The sequence below is a fragment of the Oncorhynchus clarkii genome, chromosome 22 (assembly GCF_045791955.1).
Source record: "Oncorhynchus clarkii lewisi isolate Uvic-CL-2024 chromosome 22, UVic_Ocla_1.0, whole genome shotgun sequence".
NCBI lineage: Eukaryota > Metazoa > Chordata > Actinopteri > Salmoniformes > Salmonidae > Oncorhynchus > Oncorhynchus clarkii.
In genome coordinates, this window is record NC_092168.1 from 25832360 (window position 1) to 25847061 (window position 14702).

The window sequence follows — 14702 nt, forward strand, 5'->3', positions numbered from 1 at the left end:
AACGCTATTTGCGTAAATTGTAAGCCTTGGTTTTATGTGTAGATGCGCGTGGCGACAGGGTTACGCAAATAAACCACTGTAGAGAATCTGAGAATTGTGCACGCGCAAGGGTGAATCTGGGGTAGCCGATTCAGCCAATCCGAAGCGTATCCCTTGACGATGGGCAGATAGCCCGTACTGTAGACCAATAAGGACGCTGTTCTTGTAAAACACATGGCATAATGTCCCTGACACCGCCCCTGGTGTTCAGAGGCTCGTGTCCGTGCGTTATGGGCACTGGGGAAATGGGCAGGGTAATCAGAGGGATTGAAAGCAGTCTTAGCCAATCCAACTCAGGGACACACTACTTGCACCAATGGCTGAACAGCTGCTACCGACAGTGCACCGGTAGCGAAATTGCAATGCGGGGATTCGATTAATCTCACCCAGACGCCCGAGAAGATGTGCACCGTTAAAAGTTGATTGCATTTTATTTGTAACCGGGCTGCCTCCCGGGCGTGAGCGAACAGCGAATTCGGGTCAAAACAAAAGTGCTGAAGCACAAGCAAAGTAATGAGTAGGATTTTGTGTTTTCCCATGCTTTTCCCATGCTTTTGATAAAAGCGCTTTATCTTCCTTCCCAATGAAAACTAGATAGAAAATGCTAACATTATTTGATGGAAAACACATGTTTTATGTTTCTGGAGGATGCACCATGCTGCATTGTTGACAAAATGACGGAGCAGGTGCAGATTACTGTTGGATTTGAGAAGGGCGCTCCTTCCTCCCCGTTTTTGCACGATGACGTGACGGGTTGGGCCAACGTAAAATATCTCCCTCACTGTTGCTATGTCAACTCTTGTAATCTACCCAATAGCATGAGGTAGGCGAAAATTGCAATCTAATATGTGTGTGTGTGTGTGTGTGTGTGTGTGTGCGTGAGCGCGTGTGCATGCCAGCCAGAGTAAAGATTAAACAGCAGTAATTATGCCAATTAAAGACAACACTCACACACAGCAATTAGACCTGCCACCTGCAGAAACACACACACACACACACACACACACACACACACACACACACTGTATCTCCCTCCCTCTCTGCATCTCTCTCTGACTGGGTGTGCAGATTTTCCAGCTGTGGGTATTGATTTCCACACATAATGTTTGTCATTGTTTGTGTGTGTGTGTGTGTGTGTGTGTGTGTGTAGTCGGAGGGTAAGGGATCATTGGCTATTATTATGTCATTACAATGTCATTACATTAGTAGGCCTACAGTATGTGAAGCCACACACACACATTATGCTTATCCTCATTAAGGCTGTAGAGCCCAGGTCACCGTGATTGGTACACTGTTATACACAGTATGTGATCTTGAACATAAAACCGTCTTGAAGGATAGAAATGAGTCATCCTTGATGGTTGCTCCACAGGAGAACCCTACCCAAGTCATCTACTGTCTAAGAAGTTAAAGGGGCTTATGTGCTGTTTATTTGTACTCTTTTATGTATTTTATGTTCATCTGAGGATGCTGTATCAAAGGGAGATTTTTTCCCGGGGTGATCTTTCAGCAGTGATGACGCAGGATAAAGAAGACCAGCATCAGAAACAGAGGCAGTGGTGCAGAAATAATGGGAGATGCTGCTTTCTCTTTAAGCAAACACTTCCCGGGGCGCGGGAGCACACACACACACACACACACACACACACACACACACACACACACACACACACACACACACATACACATACACATACACATACACATACACACACACACACACACACACACACACACACACACACAAAATCAGTGTATTAAAGACAAACTGGGATGAAAGAGCCTTAAGGAAAGAACGGAGAGAGATGATTGAATGGGAGAGAAAAAGCACTACTTCTCAAAATGTTTTGCTCTTTTGTCTATCTCAGGTTGGTGTTATAAGGGAATTATGCAACATAAAGAATGTTATTTATTAATTCTTAATGGTCTAATGAGCTAGTTCAGTGCCAAATAATCCAACAGGGAACAGTCTTATGGTGGCATTTTCACTGTTTAGCATTGGATTTATGAGTTTAGAGCGCTTACAAAAGTCTATAAGGTACAGCACACAGTAGCAAATCAGCTTTTATACTATGCAGTTACTGTGTCACGTCTACTCCCGCTCCCCCGTTGTATCACCCATCAGGCAGTATTGTTTGTTTTCATGTTTAGACGCTACTCTTGTTTTTGTATTTACTCTATGTTCGTTCCTATTAAACTCACCGATTGCACCTGCTTCCCGACTCCCGGCGTCTTCGGTACATACTGTATCATTAACACCAGAGAAAAAAATCTAATTATGTAAACTCATTCATTCTGAAAATGAATAGAGTTGCATCCTCTTATGAGAAGCATTGAGAGCCAGAAGAGGGAGACAGAAGTAATCTACAGGCAGACTGGGTGAATTGGGACCAGAGGAGACTGGAAGGCAAAGGTCAATAGGTAATTTAATAATCAATCAGCTCACAGAGAATTACAATTGATAGAATTGGAGGCAGAGCCTCCAAATAAAATGCAATGAATACAGTACATTGTGCACACACACATGCACGCCACACACACATAACACTCAAATCAATAACATGACCAATGTTATTGAGGGGTTTTGATGTATAACAAGGTAAACCAAAGCATAAAGATCATAAAAACTCAGACAAAATGGTTATAATGGTATTCTTTACAATGGTGACTGCATACATCCCTGGTGGGCTCTATTCAAGGTAAGGGGGTTAAAAGAGGTGGTAACAGATCAATAAAATCCAGTGGTTTTTTTTTGTAACATGCAACAATCTATATGATCTAAATATTGTATCTTGTTTAGCTACAAATATACATTTTCTTTAACATGACCTAGAGACAATGGCAGTCAGTGCAATAAGTTAAAGACAAAGTCGATAAATTAAAATCAGATCCCAATCATCATACAGCAAACTCAACCCATTGATTGACTTTCTCCATATTGGTCCCATTTCTAAAGCACTTGCAACCAATTAAAAAGCCTTTAATGTGATTGCTGTGAGGTAATGTGTTGCTAGGGTACTCGTACTCCACACATACATAAGGAAGATAAATTGTTGAATTCAAAATCAGGCAAGCTTTTCTAGCATTAGTTCTTGCTCAATTTACCACTTCTAAATAGTGTTACAACAGTGTGTAAACTCAATTGTTCTGCCGTGAACTGGCCATTGAAAGTAAATTACAACACAGTTTGACTTGAATGATTCTTCCGCAGCACCGGTTCAGTCTAGGTACCAGGCAGGCTCATACGAAGGTCGGTTTGAGGTCCTCCTTGAAGTTGACCACCGGATGTGTGGAGCGGCAGAGGCTGGTGAAGCCGCCATACTCACTGTCCGAGGAGTCTGAGGAAGAGCTGTCGCTGGAGGGGTATGAGCCGTGTTGCAGGCAGGCGTCGCAGTAGGGACGATGGTAGTAGGAGTAGTCAGCCAAGCTGCTGGAGTCTGAGTCCCAGTAACCATACGAGTCCCTGCCATGGTCTCTGTCTGGCCCTCCCTCACCTCCCCCGTCACCATCTGGAGGGCATTTTCGAAGGGGTGGTGGCCGGTGCTCCCGCCTTGAGCCGCGCCTCCCGCAGCTGTTTCTTATCCTATGCCACGCCTCTACGCCTTCTTCTCCATCACTGTCGTCGGGGCGGAGAAGATTAGTCTCTGTGGCGACAGGATTGAGCAGAGGTTGTGTTTTTGAGGGGTGCTTGTCTGGTTGTGAGAGCCCCGTGTCCCTCCTCCTTCCCCAACCAGGAGGCTTGGAGCCTGGGTAGTAACAGGGCGGAGGCCCTCCTCTGGGGGAATGGAACGGAGGTCTGCGTTTCCTCATTACGTAGGGGGAGATACTGGGGTAGTGGAAGAGGAGAGGGTGATTGGGGGAATGAGGAGTGCAGAAGGAGAGAGGAGAGAGGACAGAGGGATTGGTCGAGGAGGGCTGAGAGGGTCTCCTGAACCCCCTGCTGTGATTTGGTGAGCGGAGGGCCGTTTCCATAACAGTGTCCACGCTCAGTTCCTGGAGTATCTCCTGCAGCTGCTCACTGCTCACAAACCCTGCCTGCCTGACACCTGCCATCCACGGAGATGTGGTATCGCCATGGCAACCTGACGGTTCCGACTGAGCTGGGGCCAAACCCACCAGGGGGAGAGTAGATGAGGAAGTGACATAGTTTGACTGACAGGAGGGTGTGGTTTGTGTCCCTCCCATCTCCCCTGGTGTTCTGACTCCTGTCTTGGAAGAAACAGAGGGCTGAGGGGAGACTGGGAGGTGAGACCTTTCCACTCCACACTGCTGCTGGGACACAGTCCCCTCAATCTTACAACCCCCTGCCTCTGTCTCCATCTCTGAACCCTGGATGTATGGGCCAAACTCTACACTGCACGGTTTAACACTCACACAATCCCCTGGGGGAAAAGAGAGGGCAGGAGGGGGAGGAGAAGATAGAGGAGGTAGAGAGAAAGGAGGAGAAGAGAGGGTAGGTTCTGCTACGTCTCTCTGTGGCAGGGGAGTTGGAAAGCAGTCGGACGGCACCACTGTGGTCTGGGTGGAGGAGGAGTGGAGGTTGGTGGTAGAAGAGTCCATTTCCTGATCCTCGTGAGAGTGGGTATTGGACATGAGGCGCAATAGCTTGTCTTTGGCATTGTTCACCTGCTCCTGCAGACTGTCAATTACAGCATTCTTCTGCCAAATGACAACAACAAACTTTTAAATCCCCTTCAAAACAAAAAACATCAACAACAAGAGTCAGGTTAAAGGCTAACCTAAAGATTGGTGTCGGGTTAAAGGTAATAGGTGAAGTTGGTGATGAGTAGAAGGGTATTCAGAATACAAAGTAAACACGTTTAGGTATATACTATAGTGTTGAGGGGTCACAGAGATTATTCTGAGTACAGGACCATGTAGGGACCATTTTAGTCAGTAAGGAGAGTATTTCACTACCTTTTATAACCGTTAGGGGGTGAGTGAGGGTTAAAGTAATACATAGCCTACACACTGACTACCTCATTGAGGAGCCTCTTCATAGAGTTGTTCTCTCCCAGGAGATAGTAGACTTCATCCTGGCTGTAGACAGAGTGGACACTCTTACTGGGGCTGCTGAAGTACTTCGCCATCTGGCTAAGGCTGTTTTGCTCCTCCTCAAACCGACGCCACTGGGTTAACTGGGAAGAGGGGACCAAGAGGGGTGGAAAGGGGAAAGAGGGGAGAGGGGAGAGGAAGAAGGGGATTGTGATGGATAGTCAGATAACTGTCAGACAAATGTGCCAGTCTTTGAGCATACCCTTGAATCTCCAGGTGCGTGTGTTGCTCATTGTTCAAGTACTTCCTTTATTTCCGTCCAGGATGCATTCCTGTATCAAAGCATCAGCTCACCACCAGTTACTTACGGGGAGTCATTAACTTGTTGGCGGAGGCTGTAGCGTGTTGACTCATGGATCAATGTGTGTGTTTGTATGAGTCACACAGCCTTGTTAACACGCACACACTACGGTGAGGTATGGGAAACACTCATGTAGCCACTCGAATTGGGCCTGTCATAAATGTATTTTAGTGATGTGTGCCAACTGTCTCTCTCACCTGAGGTACAAACAGCATACAGTTGGTGGCGAGGGTACAGATGAAGATGGCTCCAGCTACCACGCTATAGACCACGTTAGGCCAGGCCTGCAGGAACTGCGACACTGGGACTGCAACCACCGTGGAAAGGGTGACCAGGCTGACCGCGGTCATGATGGTGGGGGACTGGTTGACCGGAGGGAGGCTGACGTTGCTGGTCAGACCGGCCAGGTAGGTCCCATATAGGAGCAGGCCACCCTGGAGAGAGCGCAACACAACCACATAACGTTCATGACATGTTTACCATGACAAACCAACACAAACTCAGAGGAAACAGCTAAAATGTGCTCTCATGTTTATCTGAGCCTTTCTCCCAGTTGTATGCTCTACCTTCATCATAGCGAGGAGGATAACCCACAGGTCTGAATAGAGAGAAGAACAGGAGTCCAGCTGAGACAGAGAGTAGGACAATTCTCTCTCCACCACCTTGACCATAGCCCCAATGGACCGAGCACATTTGACCGGGTCGGTTAGACTCCAGGCGGTCAGAACCAGCAGGTCCAGCAGAATCAACAGAGCTACCAAGCCCATCAACTGGATGTCTCTGATGATCTGAAACATGCACACAGAATTCAGTAATACACCGTGCAACACACCCACTCTACTACTCACTTCAACCAGAGAGACAGTGAGAGCAGCAGCCTGCTTACCACTCTCTTGTCAGGCACGCGTTGGGTGAATACTCTGTACAGCCGCCATGTTTTCCCCAAGATGGGCCCAAATACCAGAGTGCTGCCGATACAAAACATCCAGATCCTGGCCTAGGATACACCACAATAACATCAGGACATCCCATAATATCACACGGCACGGCACCGTTAGACCAATGTGTGTGGGTTCTTACCTGTAGTATAGCTCTCACTCCTCCCCCTTGTAGGTGGGTGCGTTCCTCAAAAGCAAATAGGAATCCACTGCTGTAGGTGAGGACACTCCCACACAGAGTTAGCACATTGAGGTTAGGACTAGACATCTTCACTATCCTGAGACAGAGAGAGGAACATACACAAGTTAGAATGTTCACGTCTGTGTATCGATTTGAGCATGTACATATGCTTTTATAGTGCTTTCAGAAAGTATTCAAAGTATTGCCTTTTTCCACATTTTGTTGTGTTACAGCCTGAATTTAAAATGGATTCAATTCAGATTTATTTTGGTCACTAATCTACACACAATATCCCATAATGTCAAAGTGTCAAAGCTGAATGACAGAGTGAAAAGAAGGAAGCCTGTACAGCAGGGTTCCCAATAGGCGGCCCAAAGCCAAATTCGGCCCTCAGGTGATTTAATTTTCCCCCAAAGTTTTGAGCAAAAACTTCTATATATATACATATATATATATATATATATATATATATATATATATATATATATAAAAATAAGTGTGTATATATCTTTTTTTTATATAGTTTTAGTTGTTAAATCCAATTAAATCCATTATAATCACACTTTGTAACGCAACAAAATGTGGAAAAAGTCAAGGGAGTTGAATACTTTCTGAAGGCACTTTAGTGTGTTTATGTGTATACCTGTTGTTCTTGAAGCGCAGGGTAAAGAGCAGGAAGCAGAATGCCAGCAGGATGCCACAGGAGAGAATAGTCCAGACCACTGCACAGAGCACCGGGGAGAGAGACTGCCTCTGCAGCTCCACTCCCATCTACAGTAGATGTCAATCACATTTCAATTAGAATATATACACTAATGGGAAACACTTGAGTAAATACAGTAACTTTGTGTTTGTGTGTATGTGTTGATCATGTTAAGAGTATTGAATGTGGTTTAGTTGCTATCATTTGCATTCTGGAATGATTGGAGTATGCCCAAAACCTTTTGTTTTTGTATCGCCTCTTAAATATATTGCATACTAATTTGCAAGCCCAAGGCACAGAAACAGACAACTTTTATGAACCTTTATTAATATGAATTATATCTTTATTAAATCAACCACACAATACAAGAGATAGAGAAAATATATTGTGGCACAAGCTTCTTTAACAAATAAAACTGACACAACACTCAGTGTCCTATTCTAAGAAGAGGTGATAGGTGAACGGTTAAGGTGAGGAGGTAACGTCACTGACAGGAGAGATCACCAATGGCGCTGAGTTGACTCCACCGTTATTCTTTCGGGGGTTGAAGTATGCATACAGTCTCTCTGCGAAGATGTAACCGGTGAACGAGTAGATATGAGATCTGGAATCCACATCGTAAAAGGACACCTGCCCCCCTTCCCAGTCCACGTACACCCCCACCCTCTGGGGCTTATCGACCAGTGGCAGGGGGACAGGAGGGGTCGTCAGAGCCCAGTATTCAGTCCTGTTCCTCAGGCCTACTGTCCAGTAGCCATGTTCAGGGTTTAGGGTATTCCCTCCTTTCTTGTTGACAGATTCTCTCCCCACTCCTATGTCCCACTCTGTCTTCCCCTTCACCTGCACCTCGTAGTAGAACCTCCCTGAGGAGAAGCCCTCCCTCCCCAGGACACTGATACCAGGGTAAAACCTCTCGGGGTTGTCAGGGAGGTTCAGCGCTGTATTGCCGTGGGCCACTTGTTTACCGTTGTCAGAGAGGATAAGTTTAGGGTGAGCTGTATCAGGGTCAAGCGTCACATCCACGGCACACTGCTGAGTTCTTGTAAGTTCTGTTTCACATAATCTTTTCACTTCATTCTTCAGTGTCTCCTCAAACTGGGATCCAGCTCTCCTCACAGCTCTCCTCACTGTTCCTACGTACACAACACTTTGAACTCTGATGTCAGACCAGTCCTTGGCGGGTGGAGGGGTGCACAGGAATGGGAAGCTATGGATGAGGTGGAGGTGGTCCTCAGTGAGTGAGAGCTGCTTCACCCCAGTGCTTCTCCTCTTTAGCTCTGTGATTTCCTGCTCCAGCTCTTTAATGAGCCCTTCAGCCCGACTCTCTGCTGCCTTCTGCTTCTCTTCAATCACCTCAATGAGCTCAGCCTGGCTTCTCTGAATGGAGCGCACCAGAGCAGTGAAGACCTGCAAGCTCTCCCTAATCTCTCTCTCTGCATTTATTTTGCCTGATTGTACTGTGTGTTTGATCTCCTTCACTTTCTGCAGTCGACCCTGAATCATCTGCTGCATTACATCTTCCATATTCCCCAGCTGAGCCCTCCTCTCTCTGCTTTCTTCCTCCAAAGGGACAACATTGTGTTTCTTATGTCTTTTCTCAGTGCAAACCTGACACATGTACGTCTGGTCACTTCTACAGAACAGCTCCAGAATTTTCTGGTGCCGCTTACACACTCTGTCCTCTATGTTAATCACAGGCTCAATCAGATTGTGTTTCTTGAAGGTGGCCAGTATATGGTGAGGATCTAGGTGAGTCTCACAGTAAGAGGCCAGACACTCCAGGCAGGACTTCAAGGCCTTGACTTTCCTCCCAGTGCAGACGTCACAGGGCACTTCTCCAGGTTGGGCTGCTTGGGGTTGGTACTGTGTACTAGTAGCAGTAGCCCTAATTTCAACTGACCTTCTGAACTGATCGGCCATCTCAGCTATGAAAGTATTGACTTTGAGCTCAGGTCTTCTGCTGAATTTCTGCTTACACATGGGACACTGGCACGGGCTGGTGATATGCCAGTAGCCATGTATGCAGTCCTTGCAGAAGTTGTGTCCACACGGGGTGGTGATTGGGCTGGTGAACACGTCTAGACAGATGGGGCACAGGAACTGATCCTCGGACAGCAGGCTGCTGGCGGAAGCCATGTCTGGGTCTGGGAAGAGATCCAAAAATAAACCACATGGGACTTCATGGAATCAGTTGGCTCTCGACCTTGGAATTTCTTTACTGGAATGTTTTTTTCTAGCTTACAGTAGACCACCGAGCTCTATGCAGTTACAGCACACCCAAATAGCTTTCTCAATACATGTAGCCAATGGTACCAATCATATGATTTTATATTTCATTCAGAAATATGCATTTATAAACATATGATGAGAAGTCTAATACAGCCCAACAGATAAAGAAATTAAAAGGGACAGTGATGACATCTTCACCTGTCAAATTCAATCTGTCTCTAAATCAAGCCTCCTGTATAACACAGTAAATACAATACAATAAAATAAAATATATATATAACTGTATTCTTCCCCTTGATTCTATTTATAACTGGGCTGAGAGGGACAGGTGTTGAAACTTGAATAAACAACCTAGCACAACAGACAACACAGCACAAATGAAAGAACCTCCACTCACCTCTGTCTTCAGAAGAACAGCAAGTCAAAGACGATTTATTTTGTACTCTATTAGGCTGTGTAGAGAGATTTGTGAGGGGATTTTGTCATGCTAAAGCACAAAGTTCTCTAGTCGAGTCTCATTTTAGAAGGTGACATTACCATGGCTTGTCCCCGTCCCTTACTGCTAAGCTGAAATGCAGCTGCTCTTAAAGGAACAGTACATGGCTGAATTAACCCTTCACATGACAGGACTCTCTCAGCTGAACCATGTATTATGGTTGCCATGTATCTAATACATTCACACTTCCTGTTCATATTATGTAGGAGTTCACAAAGCTTTTATTGTGCTGTAGCCCAGAAGATTATTTGAGGACCTGCCCAAATAACAAAAGCCATTGAAAAAAGTATGCACATTTCAGAGTATCCACATAAAAATAAAAAATAAAGTATCCACAAGTATCCACATAAATTAGATACAGAGACATATTGGGGCAGGATTAGTAATGAGCTGCATTTTCAGTATGTCATCATACAATCGTAAAGGACATCACAATACAGTCCAGCAAACGTGATTCTAAATTTCCTGGTAAGATACAATATATACCTCTCTAAATATTCAATATAAATCAATGCATGGAATGTTCAGTTTACTTTAGAATTTAATCGATACGAGTTAAATCTTAATCTGATTGGCTCACATGAGAGATGATCAACGGTGCTGACATTTTGTCAATGCCACAAACCCCAAGGTTGAAGTACGGGTAAAGTTTCTCAGTGAAGGAACAATCGGTAAATGAGTAGATATGAGACCTGGCCTGGGCATTGTAAAAGGAGACCTCACCATCTTCATAGTCCACATAGACCCCCACCTTCTGGGGCTTCTCACTCAGGGAGAGGGGGGTAGGGTCAGTGGTGCAGGCCCTGTAGACGTTCCCTTTCCCCTGCTGGATAGTCCAGAGTCCATTCTCAGGCTTTGCTACATGAATCGTTCTTTTAATGGACTCTCTGGCCACTCCTACACTCCAGAGAGTATTTCCCTTCACCTGCACCTCGTAGTAGAATCTTCCTGAGGAGTAGCCTTCCTTTCCCAGGATGCTGGCAATATAGAAGAACCTCTCTGGATTGCCAGGGTAGTTTTGTCGTCTACCGGGATGTCTAAGTTGTTTCACATCTTCAGAGAGAGTGAGATTGGGATGAGCTGTATCAGGGTCCAGAGTTACATCCACTGACCACTGCTGAATAACCTTGAGCTCAGCCTCACACAACCTCTTCAATTCACTCTTCAGTGTGTCTTCAAACTGAGAGCCAGCTCTCTTCACAGCTTTCCTCACCATGCCGACATTCTCAATACTCTGAACCCTGATCTCAGACCAGTCCTTGGTGGGTGGAGAGGTGCACAGGGATGGTGAGCTCTGGAGGAGTTTTAGGTCAGTGATTTCCTGCTCCAGCTCTTTAATGAGCCCTTCAGCCAGTCTTTTAGTTTCCTTTTGCTTTTCCGAAATCACCTGAATGAGTTCAGCCTGGCTTCTTTCAATGGAGCGCATTAAAGCTCTAAAGATCTGACAACTGTTCTCTACCTCTTGCTCTGCATTTATTCCGCTAGATTGTAGACTATTTCTGATCTCAATAACCTTCTGCTGTCTGCCCTGAATCATCTGCTGCACTTCAGCCTTTCCTAACTGTACATTATTCTTTCTGGTTTCCACTTTAAGAGGGAGAGTGTTGTGGGTATTGTAGTCGGTCTTGAACTCCAGACATCTCCCATGCCTCTCACACATATGTTCTTCAGGATTCTCTACATGCTGTTGTCTCCTCAAGGTTGTGACTCTCTGATTGGGCTTCAGGGGAGTCTCACAGTAAGAGGCCTCAAAAGAAGAATTCACAGCCTTGACCTCCCTCCCAACACAGATATCATGGGACACCTCTCTAGGATGGTCCAGGCATTGGTCCTGGGGGCTTGTGTTATTTACCACAAATGGATTCCAGAACTCATCAACCATTTTAGATAATTGAGTATTGACTTGTAGCTCAGATATGTTAGATAATTTCTCCTTGCACTGTGGACACTGGCACAGGACATTGTTTTTCCAGTATTTTCTGATACAATCCATGCAGAAGTTGTGCCCACATGGGGTTGTGACTGGTTTCTTGAGCACCTCCTCACATATACTGCATATTAACTGCATTTCAGACTGTGGATTGTTAGCTGATGCCATGCCTGGGAACAAACAGAAAATGAAATCAACTTTCCTGAATGAATCAACAATCTGTGTTATCTTGGCATTCACACCAGAATTATGCTTATGTATTTATTATGCTTATGTATGCTTATGTATTTTCAATTATTTTCAATTCTTGAATGCTATCGTTTCTAAACATACTCTTTAACAAAAATAAACGTCAAACACACTACATAGAAGAGAAGCTACAATAAAATACAAAAATTCAAAGATTTTCTCTATCTCTTCTTACCTGAGATGATGTGTGTTGTTGAATTATCTTTTTTTCCCCTCTTGAATCCCAAAGTAAGACTGAGTCCAGGGGACTGGCAAGTGTTCAGAAAAATGTATAAGGAGAAAGTGTCTTCAGGTCCTCAACATTCAGCTCTGCTGTTTAGTTTCATTTCATCAACAGGCTCCTCCCAACACCATATTGAAAGACTTTGAGCTTTCTTCTCCATCACTTAAAGGAGCAGATCTTCCTACACCGAGTGTACAAGACATTAAGAACATTCTGTTGGATTCTAGCTTGAAATATACTTATTCATGTTACCATACTAGAACTTATTGATTACTTTACACGTGTAAGGAATGTGTATGTTAGGGGTCAAGGAAGGGTAAACAGGAACTAGGTATGTGGAAAGTTACTGAGTGACGTGGAAAGTTACTGAGTGAGAAAAGGGGAAGTGCATAAAGTTCATATTCTGTTCGTATATGTTACTGCTGAATATGAATGTTCCTAAGGAGGGAGGCAAAGGGCAACAGTCTACTTTCAGTTATTGATCAGGCAGACTAGTTTCTGAGGAAACAGGACCATGAAGGATATGGAACTCAACTCAAGTTAAGGTCAACAGATGAAGAGAGAAGACACTGCTGGGAGGGGGGCCACAGGTGTCCACCCCAAAGACTATCTGATTATAGTCCTATCTCACACACATGCACATTTTCACGCCCACGAGGGCCTTAGTCTTAGGCATGGCCATGACAATACCAGTAAGAGGAAGCTCCTCTGTTTCTGCCTAAATACAGAGAAGGAGTGTCTATCTTAGATAGGAGATGATATGGAATGACTCCGCCTATTTGGAAGAAATGAAGATGTGCTTGTGGGACTTGTATGTTGTCTTTGCAGCTTTATGACTCAGTGGTTGAATAAACTTGGTTTGAGCTTTTTCTAGTCGCCCGTGAGTTTTCTACAGAACCTAACAGTTGCCAATGTTGACAGGATTAACCAATATTTATAGTTGAACTGGAGAGTTCAAATCAGTAGAACAGGAGCCAGCACATAAAAACAAGGTAGGCAAATTTCCTACCTGTTACTACTCATTCTGACATCTTGAGGAGACGAGATTTGAATACAAATGAAAGGATACAGATCTGGAAAGCCTGAGTTTATTCAGTAGACCCACTGTATCTACTACTGATAGACCTAGGGGTTGGGGCCCCTATGGGGGGGTTTAGCCACCAAAAGATTCGACTAGGCACTCTGTCCACCAGAAGATTAGACTAGGGGGTGGAAGTCCCTTAGGAGGGTCGGGGGAAGTGGCCATACCTATGACATGTCTGTTTAATCATTCGTTATTACCTGCATAGTGTATGGAGATATAGTGTATGACATAGTAGACATAGTATATGGAGATTAAGCACCTATACTGTAAGTATTCTCCGGGAAGTGGGTATCACTACCTGGAAAAATAGTTTAAATTGTTGTGTATTAGAGCCGTGGGTGAGGAAATCTAAACACCCTAGACACCGTCGGGAGAAGCGCCTGTTACATCTGCTCCTGCCATGCCCTCTACTGCTCATCCTGTGTCTCCTTGACCTGCCGCCACTCCCCCAGTGCTCTCTCCCTCTCCCTCTCCCTATCCCTCTCTCTCTGTGTGTGTGATTGTGTAGGCAGAGACAGGTGTGCTGGAGTCAGAGCAGATCCCCACCAGCTGCAACATGTTCCATAATCAAGACCTCTACAAATACTCAATCCTGCCACTTCCACTGCCAGATCGTAATCTCTGCTCAGTCAGTCTACGTTTGTAGCCGTTTGTCACTATTTAGATCCTGTTGTGCCTGTTTTCCTTGCCTGACACGGTTTTCCGCTCTGCCACAGTTCTGCCCGCTCTGACTCAGGTTCCTGTCTCCAGTCTCATGTCTCCTCATCCTGCTACTCTGCCCTGGATTACCCACTCTACTGCTCCCTTGGATTCCCCTCAGGACCTGCTTACCCTGTCCCAACACCTCTTGCTCCAGCCTCAGCCTCCGCACCGGGTTTCCTGCAACCCGCCCGAGCTTCCCCTGGCCTGCACTCCATCTTCCCCCTGTGTTTCAATAAATATCTTGGTTACTTGATCCTAGTCTCCTCATCTGAGTCTGCTCTTGGGTTTCCCTGTTCCACTCCGCATAACAGCGTCAGAATAATAACTATTGAAATGGCGACCGACGGCCCCGATCCTCCCTTTAAAGGGGGGGCTAGAGGAAAAAAAGTTTAACAAAGCCATAGAGGAGCTGAAAGAGACGCATGAGCAATTTACCAATTTGGCTTGAATATGGAGCATTTTTTGCAAAATTGATCAAATTGGGCAGCTTCCCCGTTGACGGAAAATTTCAATCTAATAAAGAATTCTGAGATGCTATTGTGAGTTGGCACAATGACATAAAATACAAAATA

General features: G+C 45.2%; 2 protein-coding genes across 6 annotated transcripts in view; both read right to left on the reverse strand.

The window, feature by feature from the left end:
* Positions 1-2419: 2419 nt before the first annotated feature.
* Positions 2420-14702, reverse strand: part of LOC139380632 (probable G-protein coupled receptor 156) — a 35932-nt gene continuing 23649 nt past the window's right edge. For 2 of the 5 annotated variants that reach the window (XM_071123519.1, XM_071123520.1), the window contains exons 3-9: positions 7158-7285; positions 6476-6611; positions 6282-6392; positions 5962-6183; positions 5593-5829; positions 5019-5177; positions 2420-4698 (exon numbers count right to left, since the gene is read on the reverse strand). In XM_071123519.1, the coding sequence (XP_070979620.1) occupies positions 3280-4698; positions 5019-5177; positions 5593-5829; positions 5962-6183; positions 6282-6392; positions 6476-6611; positions 7158-7285 (2412 nt within the window). In that variant the 3' untranslated portion in view covers positions 2420-3279. Of the gene's footprint in view, positions 4699-5007; positions 5178-5592; positions 5830-5961; positions 6184-6281; positions 6393-6475; positions 6612-7157; positions 7286-7524; positions 9362-9843; positions 10021-14702 lie in introns of those variants that run through there. The other 3 variants (XM_071123523.1, XM_071123522.1, XM_071123521.1) reach the window with 3 other exon arrangements.
* LOC139380634 (E3 ubiquitin-protein ligase TRIM39-like) lies at positions 9844-12445 on the reverse strand. The gene is made up of 2 exons (XM_071123524.1): positions 12297-12445; positions 9844-12042 (listed from the first exon to the last, which is right to left on the reverse strand). Exon 2 carries the CDS (start codon positions 12038-12040, stop codon positions 10505-10507), a length of 1536 nt encoding a protein of 511 aa, XP_070979625.1. The 5' UTR covers positions 12041-12042; positions 12297-12445; the 3' UTR covers positions 9844-10504.

What these genes read in the sequence shown, in the direction of transcription:
- LOC139380634 (XM_071123524.1), bottom strand. Translation starts at nt 12,040, where the DNA reads ATGGCATCAGCTAACAATCCACAGTCTGAAATGCAGTTAATATGCAGT.